Source organism: Triplophysa rosa, linkage group LG13, assembly GCF_024868665.1.
Source record: "Triplophysa rosa linkage group LG13, Trosa_1v2, whole genome shotgun sequence".
NCBI classification, from domain to species: domain Eukaryota; kingdom Metazoa; phylum Chordata; class Actinopteri; order Cypriniformes; family Nemacheilidae; genus Triplophysa; species Triplophysa rosa.
The window spans coordinates 11,234,733-11,245,296 of NC_079902.1; the positions used below are offsets into that span (position 1 = coordinate 11,234,733).

Below are 10,564 nucleotides of genomic sequence, written 5' to 3' on the forward strand. Positions count from 1 at the left end.
TGTTGATAAGCCTTTATATTTTGGTATAGGCTAATATTTATTTTACTCTACACTGTAAAAAAAATTCTTGCAGAAAAAATAAAATAAGTTTTGTTATTTTTTTACAGTGTGAGTAGAAGCACTTAAAGGGATAGTTCACCTAAAATAAAAATTCAGTCATCGTTCACATCATTCACCCTCACTTGTGAAACACAAAAGAAGATATTTTCAGAAATGTCTCAGTGGCTTGTGTCCATACAATCGAAGTTGTTTGATTATAATATTTTTTATAAATATCTTTTTTGTGTTCTGTAGAAGAAAGTTGTAAAGGTTTGGAAAGACATAAGGGTGAATAAATGAGGAAAGATTTTTAATTTTGGGGTGAACTATCCCTTTAAGGCAGATATTGCCTCTTAAGAGTAGCAAAAATCATAGAATGTTATTTGCATACGTTTAGTTTAAAACAGTTGGCATGTGAAAAGATTGTACTGTATGGTTTTGGAGGCATGACATTCCAATTTCATCAAAAACCACAAAAGGGTAACGCAATCTGCTTGCTATTCCAACACTTGTCCCAAAAAAGGGCTGGGTGGTGAGGCTGACAGCTGTCATTACAAATTGTTACTGCCAAAACACACATTATGGCACCAGGGCCCAACAAATTGTGCTCCCCTACTGCTTTCCAGCCCCCCGTGGACCCACACATAGACATGCACCCATCAATGTGTCATGCACCCACTTGTTCTGGTTCAAGCCAGATGGGTCAAGACGTGATCAGGTCCATGACACCACAAGCTACAATAGGCTCACATGTTCAAAACACAACATCACTTGTCATGTTTGGGTTAGTCCTTTCACCAAAAAAATGAAAATTTCAGTAATCATCGTGTACTCATCCTCAAAACCAGTATGACTTTATTTTTTTATATGGCACTATTTATAACAGAATTTACAGGAAGCCATTTTGTATACAGTTAAAGAGAGATCACTGTCGTCAGGAAATTTTGACTTTAGGAATTTTCTTGTATAGAAGGGACCTATTTCACGTTTCCGGCAGCGGAAGTCATCATAGTTGGGTAAACTTCTATAGCGGTGAATGGGAGACAGCCACAAATATATTTTTTGCATTCTCATTTGCTCAGATAGCAAAAGAAAAACTCAACGATAATATTCTCACTACTTTCAACAAAATGAAAAAAACAGACAGTCAAAAGAGAGGATGAAATTTACCGTGACTTCCATAGATGCTGTATAAGAAACATCCTCGCATTAGCATTACAATTTTTTTGTAATTCGATGCAAAGGTAATATAATACAAAGTATGTTGTTATAAACGTACATTTTTTAAAATTAAAATATAAAAAACTTTGGACGATTTACGATGCTGATGACCGTTGAACACGTCATCTTGTGAAAAAGGTCCATTGAGGCAATTGAAAACTTTTGTGTTCCCTAAAAAAAGGCATAAATTGGTTCAACATAATCAAAATAAAACAACGACAGCATTTTTTTTACTTTTAATAAAAAATACTAATAATCAATATTGTCAAAATATATTACTCTGTGTATGTATGTATGTATGTATGTACATTAGGTAAATTACTTTAATCTAAAAAAGAAACAAAGTCAAAGAATGCCATCAATGCTGTCATAAACACATTTACCATGTTTTGTCAATGGGTTTGGAAGCAGTATAACCCACACACAGCAGAGTTTTAAAACAAGACACTATGCAGACAGTGTCTGTGGAAAGCATGCTGTGTTTATTTGCAAGTCATATACTTCTGGAGGCCAAGGGGTGAAAGAATGAAAAGGGGATAAAGGAAAAGGGTAGGGAGGTGAAGAGATGGACAGCTGGTGGGGGACATATTTGGGAAGGGATTAAAGAAAGAAGATTATAAACAGGGGAATTAAAGACAATTAAGACATCAGATGCCAGACCGCATCACAGAAAGAGGAAATGGAGAGAAAATGTGTAAAGGGAGATTCTTCACTCGTGGTACATTCTAAGGATGCAACTTTTGATTACTCCCATGTATCTAGTCCACACACTATGGTGCCTGAGAGAGAGAAAGAGAGAGATTTTAAAAAGACTGTATTCTGTTTCGTCATACCATTATTTCTGTTCTGTGCAATATGTTTTTGCCACTATATATGAAATGTTGTTTTTCATAAGAAAGTCTTCCTTCATAAAGGTTAAAATAAATACATATTTTTAAGCAATTTTGGGTGTCGTGATTTGGCCTGTGTAAACACAAAACCACATTCCTCAGTGGTTCAACCACATAAATGACTGGACAGGAAACAAATCTGACTACATAAAACAGTATGCATAACACACAATGCCCCCTACTGGTTACAAAGAGAAGTTCACCATAAGTTTTCAGAAACTGTGTACAACCACAGTAAAACTTACTTGAAAGTGTCAAGTATATGTGCAGAGTTAGTATAATGAGTAAGGTAGAGGTTCACGTCTATTGATGTCCATCTGTCTGAGCGACAAGGTTCAATAAACTGTAAAAAAACAAAAAAAACAAGCAATTAAGGCCTGGTGGCAACTTCAGATCTCCATTCCGATTTCAAACTACATTTACTCAGAATTCAGAGTTCAAACTGCATCTACCTTTTCAACAAGGTCAATGAAGAAATCACGGACATCTTTTGCATTGATTAATTTGGCAGCAATATTTACAAGGCCCCTTGAGAGATTCTACAGCAGATGTTTTGAAAACAAAGTACACAGAAATATATATTACGCCATATACACAGTACGCATAATCTTTTGTGTGTTTGTGCGAAATGCAGACTACAAAATTATTGATTTCAGATGACGGATGCATACTCATGCTGACCTTAAAATTGGCTTCCATCTCAGTAAAGACATTGGTTTTCCCCCGCAGAGCAGTACACACTAAACTGTGTAGACAAGAAGGTTTAGATGGAGATAGTCATCATGCACTGTGATTTTTAGAGACTTAGTCAGAACCACATCTCTCTTTCACACACTCTCTGCTGAAAACAAACCTTTTGTGCTGATCTAAAAGATCTTTGTCTGTGATTAGAATTTTGAGTTCTTTGAGGTCTTGAAGGAATTCCTTATCCAGATCGACATCCATGTCTTCCATCATGTTATCTAAAGAAAAGATTTAGTGCCGTTTGAAAGGGCAGATCTGAGCACATGTGACTGTTTAATCTATGACATTACTACACAGGTTGTCAGGCTGACATCATCCATTGTTAAACCTTATGGGCTAGATACCCCAAAACATGCAAAGGTCGGTTTAATGCAATATATAAGGCACTAAAGGGATAATTGAGTATGTGCAGTCAGCTGATCATTATTAATAAATCCATAAAGGAAGATCAGGGTTCTGACGTTATATGGAGGGATCTTTTTACAGTACATAATTATACTGTGTCTGATGGCCTACATCTATACTATATACAATTTTTGCAAGCAAAATTCAGTATGCAAAATGAGTAGTATGTCAGAAATTTCAGTATACAAAAAAAAGAAAAAAGTATGCAAAATATCCAGATGGTAATCTGCTTCCATTGAGAATTTTCATTATGCGTCATGGACACTTTTTAATGCCATAAGGCCGAAACAACAGAGAAGCTGCCAAATTCAATTAGTTAATACATTAAAAACTCCAGAAGCTATATACCAATTATCCTTTCAAGTGTAAGTGATATGGTGCAAATAAATGTATATTTTTCATGGTATAATTGTATTTTCTTCATACACAACAATACACTTTAGCAGTCATTACAGGAAAATGACAGATCAAAATGTAGTATTCCAGACGGCAAAGGAATAATGCGTGTTAAATGAAATATTCAATCAGTCTTACCCACAGCTCCTAATGTCCAGTTGTTGATAAGCTGACCAGCACAGAGGGCAAAGTCTTGGAAGGTGAGATACTGCAACTTTTTCTTACCCGTCTCAAAGCGATTATTGGCAAAGAACACTACTGCAGCATAGTCCCTGCAGGACACATTGGCAGGATTGTTCAACAAAAGAAAAAGCGCTTTATCAGCATTGAAGCCATAGAGTATTGAACTTTCTAAAAGCATTCATATAAAAAGCCATTAAATGTATTTCCAAACAAAGAATAAATCCGAAGCAAAATAATTGAAGCAATTCATGTTCATATATTTTACCTTGCTAACTGGTCAGGCAGCAGAAAGTGTTGCCTTATGTTTTCCACCAGAGGGCCCTTGAGTTCCTCCACCACTTTGAACACTCGCTTAAAGTTATCAAACTGTGGACATTGGGAAAATGTTCAGTTGAAGAGGAGACATGCATCATTCCATTGAGTCTTTTGATTCTGCCTACCTGTCTCCTGCAGCTCTTCAGCGTAATGTTTGTCTTTGCACTGACATCATCCAGATCTTTCTTGGTACCCTTGGACAGCTTCTTTCCAAGGACCTCGCGAGCAAACGCATCATCAAAAGCATAATACCTTCCAAAGACAATGCAAATGAATTTACCTTGATAAATTGAAACTTAACCAGAAACAATGTTAAGGCACATAACTGTGCACACCTTTCAATGAGCATGGCTTGTCGGTCTGGTGGTATCTGGAAGAGAAGCTGATTGGCTAGTTTAGTTGGGTGATGTAAAAGCCTCTCACACATCTGGAAAGTTCTGTACTGGTCCATAGTGTCACTGAGCAGGACTTCTACACTCGCCTCACACTCCTCCATTATGCCGCCATCTATCCGCACTTTGACAGCATCATTCACTAAGAGCGCAAACACATCATAAACAACCTGTGATGTCACTAACATATTCCTATTTTCCTAATATTATACAGTACAGTAGCTCATGATCATATATGCATAATATTTTTACCTGTATATCCATTCAGCCACAGTTGATACACCTCTTTGTCCATAATGGTGGTGTTCCCAACAAATACATCCAGTTCCACAGACATCTTGACATCAGTGACTTACAAAGCTGCAAGGACAACATAGGATTAAAACACTCAACTCTTCGACATGAAAAGTATAGCAGAGGACTGACTGGTCCCTGTCTGACACAAGCTACAGCTTTTAAATTAGCAGCCTTAACCTTAAACCGTTAACTAATATCGTTACATGACATTAGCCAGTTAAGCATACCACTCATAACACAGACATACAACATTACGATGCAGTTTGTAACTATTATTATAAACCCGATGTGGACATACCGGACACAGACGTCACAAACTGCGACGACGTGTTTATAACCACAAAATGAACTTAAGATGTCACAACATTAGCTCTGTTACTATCTAACGTTACATAAAAGCATTAGCTCATGACATATGTAAGTAAGTATGTATAGAAATTGTTACCAATAAATGAATCGCTATGTCGGGATGACCATACAGTTGTAGCATCACATAAATCGTTATCAAACACCAGCTGTCATATCCAGATATTAGCTCAACTCCATAGCAACAGCACGAAGTCGTGACGACTTCCGGGTGTATGCCGCATTCATATTGCGTCACATTCACGTGACTGTATGTACTGCTGTTATGGTAGAAAAGCTCTGAGCTCTCACATAACTGGCATTATATTGATAAATGTATTTTAATAATGTTGTATATTTTAATATTATAATAGATTATATTACAATGTGAGATAATACTATACATTATTATGTAATTAAATGTAATTATTGTATTTTTTAATTGTTAAATTTTGATCCTCACAACCTTTTAACTGGAAATATGTATTTTGTTGCTGTCCTTCTGAAACCTCCAAATTAAAAAAAATGTCACCTCCAAATAAAAAAGGTCCAATTTGCTGTTTTTCAGGAAATAGACAAAAACAAAGTACTTTTTAAATTATTAAATACTGTGTTGTCAAAGTTGACAAGCACTTTTTAATACTTTTATGGGTTAGATATTTGCAAAACCCAGTGACAAACATAAAGGGTGACTAATAACAATGATTTATGGCGTCAACAAAGAATAAAAATTACAAAATATGGAGATCGAAGGTTTCAGAAGGAAAGCAGCGGTTTGTAAGATTTAGCACAATACTTTTTGCAAATGGCACAGTAGGAATACTTTCTTTAAAGTGTTTTTGTGACAGCACAGAATCGTGCAGACAAATTTAATATTGCTGAAGAAATATTGAGTATAAAAAGATTATTTATCATTAAATCAGATCACAAAGATGTTAAAGTTCAATGTTAAAGTGAGACTTTATACACATCTGTAATGGTGTCAGTAGTATGTGATTAGAGAACAAAATGCTTACCGTTTAAATCCATGTGTCTAGAAACTGAAGAGTTAATAAGATCTATGTAAGTACTGTCAGTACTGTGCCTTTGAGCAGGCATACCTAGGGTAAATGTCCTCTGTTTCAGTAATATACTGCCAATAAGACATGCAAAGGTTTGAAAAAATAATTCGTAGTACTCATTATGAAAATTACTGCACATTTAAAAACTATATTCCCAAAAGGGCTAACTAATAGATCATAATGTAATATTTTTGGACATGTTATTACATCACATAGTGTGCTTCAGTCACTGCATGGCAAAGGGATTTGTATTAATCGCAGATGCATTTACAAGTGAGTCTTGTCCTCTGGTTAATTAAGTCTTATTTCTCCAAAGAAGATTAAATAAATACATTTCTATGTTAGTATACTTCCTAAATCTCCCAGGTAAAGGTTCAATGTGAATCTTATAAAATCCCAAACTTTTCCCATCCAGATTGCAATTAACTCTCACTAAAATCACCCGAAGAGCATGTGTGTATTTTTGACACACTCTTTTTGTTCCACGCCTCTCCCCCGGTGCCTTGCATGCTATTGTTTAACCCTCCCTCTCATTTATCCTAAACTCTGGCCTGTTTTCATTCCCAGTCCAGCAACCCCCCTCTCACCCCTGGCCACGGTTAACACCCCACATTGTTACAGCCTCGTGGTAGCAATTGTGCTGAAGTGCTGGCCGGAAGGATGTGGCTAAATACCACGGTTTAAAGCACAGAAAAGCCTTTTGTCACTGTTTCCGTTAGTTTCGTGTGTGCTCCTTGTGCATGCTGTCTCATCCTGGACATGTGAAAACTTTATCCAGGTTGTTTTACAATCCAAACATCAATGGCCTTTACTATGTAGTATGTACCATCATTGTATTAGAAGTATATCACAAAGCTTTATACATCAGAAACAGAATATGTGTTGCTTTGTTTTGAATTAGGTGGGAAACTCCCTGATCTACAGAAAAGTGCGTATTTTTACTGTAAGGGAAGAGGGGAGGGGTGCACAGGAGAGAAAGGGGGAGGAGAGCAGGAGATGGGGAAGACATCACTGCCTCCCCAACCACTACCACCAAAGGAAACACTGTAATCTCAAGGAAAATCTTGAGTTCCTCAGGAATTAAGCACGAAGTACGCCTGCAGTCTTTTTACATACATTTCAACCTCGTTGCTTTGGATTATCCGATGTCTTTGACTTTATAAAACAGACCAATCGCAGGTAGCGACACAACCAGGCTGACCTACATTGCGTCTCTTATTTATTTATTTTTGCGTGTTTACAACGCCTTTTCCAAACGTTGCTTATTTGAGGTTTTGCCTGTTTTTTTTTTAAGAAGTAGAAAATAATTTAGGTTATCGAAGAGAATGCACTGGCAGGCTTTAGGGCGGAGAGAGACGGATGCGTCCGAGCCAAGAGAGGAACGATAAAAGCGCGGACATTGTGATCCTGATAACGCAGAAGAGATGCTGCACGAGGATTATTTTAAACCTCTGTGCTGATGTGAGGACCACGAGAGGAGGAACCAATGTGATTCTGCTTCTATAATTCGCGAAATTATACGAATTTATGTTGCATGAATACGAAATTAGTTACGTTTTAATGCACGAGGAGAGAGGTAGGCCTGTTTAGTGTTTCATTTGGGATGACTTTGTTGTTTATATCGTGCAATATGGTGCAAAGGTCCGTTACAAAGGATTGTGCATTGTATTTTTCCTCCTTTATATAGAGAAAATGCACCGTTCTGCTCGTGCCTGGATGAGGAACGCTGCGATCAATTGAAAGCGATTGACATCCCATGTGCCTCCCCCGACTGACAAGATAACAGATGGTGCATCCGTTGTAATATTAAACTCGTGACCGTTTTTTGGCGTATTACTTTTTGTACAGTATGGGGAGCGACAGTGAAATATTGAACCGGGAGCTGTCAAAGATGTCTGATGAGGACTTGCTGGCTTGCTCGAAGGAGGAACTCGTGAACCGACTGCGCAGGGAAGAATCAGAAAAGATGTCAGCTCTGATTCAGCGTGGTCGATTAATCAAAGAGGTCAATAAACAACTGCAGGGACATCTGCTCGAAATCAGGGAACTCAAAACCATCAACCAGCGGCTTCAAGAGGAGAACCAAGAACTGAGAGATTTGTGCTGCTTTTTGGACGACGACCGCCTGAAAGTGAAGAAGCTCGCGCGAGAGTGGCAACTCTTCGGCAATCACGCGGCCAAAGTGATGCGCGAGGACCTCGGCGGATACCTCAAGAAACTCGCCGATCTGGAGCGGATGCAAGACGGCCTGGTGAAGGAAAATCTGGATCTGAAGGAACTGTGTTTGGTGCTCGAGGAAGAGTGCGTGAGCAGAAGTGATTCCAGCCCGGGTGGCTCTACGGATCTCAACATACCGTGTATGGTGGCCCGAGACTTGGGTGATGGGAGCTCGAGCACCGGGAGTGTGGGAAGTCCAGACCAACTGCACTTGGTGTGTTCACCGGACGACTGAAGGAGAGGGACTGGAGCACAGCCATATCACTTTAACCTTCTCGTTTTATGCTGAAACGGACTGTATGCGTCTGCAAACTCAGAGAAGCGAAGTAGTTTACATTTTCTGAAAATGGCATCTCAGTGAAATAGAAGTGACATAGGCTAGTTTACTCATGGCCTTTTGATGCCATGTTTCATCAATTGCATTTTATAGTTGGTCACCTTTACAACAAAATGTTCTGAGGTTGGCAAGCAGAATGAAATTAGTTTTAAGCTTCACACTTTCACAGAAATCTGCAATTTGGCAGACATTATGTGTAGAATACATTGATGCTTAATACATATACTGTACATTATATGTATATGTATGTATTTTAACTGTATTGCTTGCCAAATCGGATTTCTTGTCCAAATCAATCCCATTTATAGTATAAGTACCATTATTTGAATGTAGGCTACTGCATGTTTATTGCTGGAAGGGTTTCACTCATCTCTTATAGGCTGTAGGAAAATAGGTTTCAAGGTTAACATTTTAAACAACATTGGGAGAAACTAACCATACTGCTAACTTTAACCAGGTTTAACTGTGCACTGATCTGTTCACGGGCTGATGTTTCTCCTGATGATGCACTACGACAGGGCTGAAATAAATCCTGAATCTTTAAAGATTCACATTTTTAAACTGATTAGAGCCATATATACGATGTAGTGGTCTGTTTAAGATCATTTACTAAAAGCACTGAATCATTTTCAGCGATGCAGAAGTATCAAAGGATTGTGCAAAGTAAAGCCTCTAGTGTAAGCAGATCAGATTGATTTTTGTGATTTAATATGTAAATTATGGCTGTATTTTGGAGGCCCGACAGTGATTCACTGGAAATGCACGTTATTAACACTTTTTTACTGTATGGATTTTATTTTGTTTTGTTTGTTTTGAACTGGACAATATAATTGACTAGATGTAGTGATGTGTGCTCCACTAAACAAAACTTTTCACGTTAACCCCACCTTATGGCATAACACAACTGTACTGTACAAAGCTTTTTGTGTTGAACTGTTGCTTTTAACTTTAATACGTCTTTAATTGACACACCGATGTTGGGACAGGACAACATTGACACATATGTAATTAGTTTTAAAATATTGTGATAGGTATTGCTGTTATAGTCAACTTTTGTTGGATTTCTTGTATTTGCTGCATACTACAAAACCCCTTCTACATAAGATTCCTCTGTTGTATGTTGTATATGTTTAAATCATATCATGACCAGTATTATTTCAATGACTGCAGATTGCAATGATTTAGACCAGACCCAGTTCTCTGATTTACTAGCCTTTGCTTTGTTTCAGGCTATGCTCGGAATGAAGGACATAGCTTTAAATACACTTGACTGAGACACCAACTTCTTTGTGTGTATCTTTCATTCTACATGGAAAAGGAAAATTTGTAGTCAGATAATACATCACTATACCTTAACTCCATTAGATTATTTTTAGCATACTGTAACAACAGTAATACTTTCAACCCGCAGGGCATACAGAGATCCTTTCACCAGACCATGTGCTTGCTGGTTCACCCAGTACAAACTCATGTTCTCAGAGTCACCTCCAAGTGACTCACTTGAAATCAGAACGATAACAGAAGGCTCAGTGTGAAGAAAAACGGTCATCATGTTTTTTAATTTGCTCTCTATTTTAGTAAGTTGCCTCAACTGCTTCTGCCTGTTTGTTCTCTTTGATACATACTTCTCTTCTCCAGGCCATTTATCTGTAATTTATTTCATTGTGTTCTTGAATTCCAGAGTGTATGCTGATAAGCGTCCGTCCTTGAGTGATATCATGC

General features: G+C 37.7%; 2 protein-coding genes across 2 annotated transcripts; one reads left to right on the forward strand and one right to left on the reverse strand.

The window, feature by feature from the left end:
- Positions 1 to 1,721: 1,721 nt before the first annotated feature.
- fibpa (fibroblast growth factor (acidic) intracellular binding protein a) lies at positions 1,722 to 5,451 on the reverse strand. The gene is made up of 11 exons (XM_057349580.1): positions 5,328 to 5,451; positions 4,838 to 4,945; positions 4,529 to 4,727; positions 4,319 to 4,445; positions 4,144 to 4,244; positions 3,834 to 3,967; positions 3,004 to 3,112; positions 2,832 to 2,895; positions 2,603 to 2,689; positions 2,396 to 2,493; positions 1,722 to 2,039 (listed from the first exon to the last, which is right to left on the reverse strand). Exons 2-11 carry the CDS (start codon positions 4,920 to 4,922, stop codon positions 1,970 to 1,972), a joined length of 1,074 nt encoding a protein of 357 aa, XP_057205563.1. The 5' UTR covers positions 4,923 to 4,945; positions 5,328 to 5,451; the 3' UTR covers positions 1,722 to 1,969.
- Positions 5,452 to 7,270: 1,819 nt separating this feature from the next.
- Positions 7,271 to 10,143, forward strand: ccdc85b (coiled-coil domain containing 85B). The gene is made up of 2 exons (XM_057349464.1): positions 7,271 to 7,864; positions 7,976 to 10,143. Exon 2 carries the CDS (start codon positions 8,138 to 8,140, stop codon positions 8,738 to 8,740), a length of 603 nt encoding a protein of 200 aa, XP_057205447.1. The 5' UTR covers positions 7,271 to 7,864; positions 7,976 to 8,137; the 3' UTR covers positions 8,741 to 10,143.
- Positions 10,144 to 10,564: the final 421 nt, after the last annotated feature.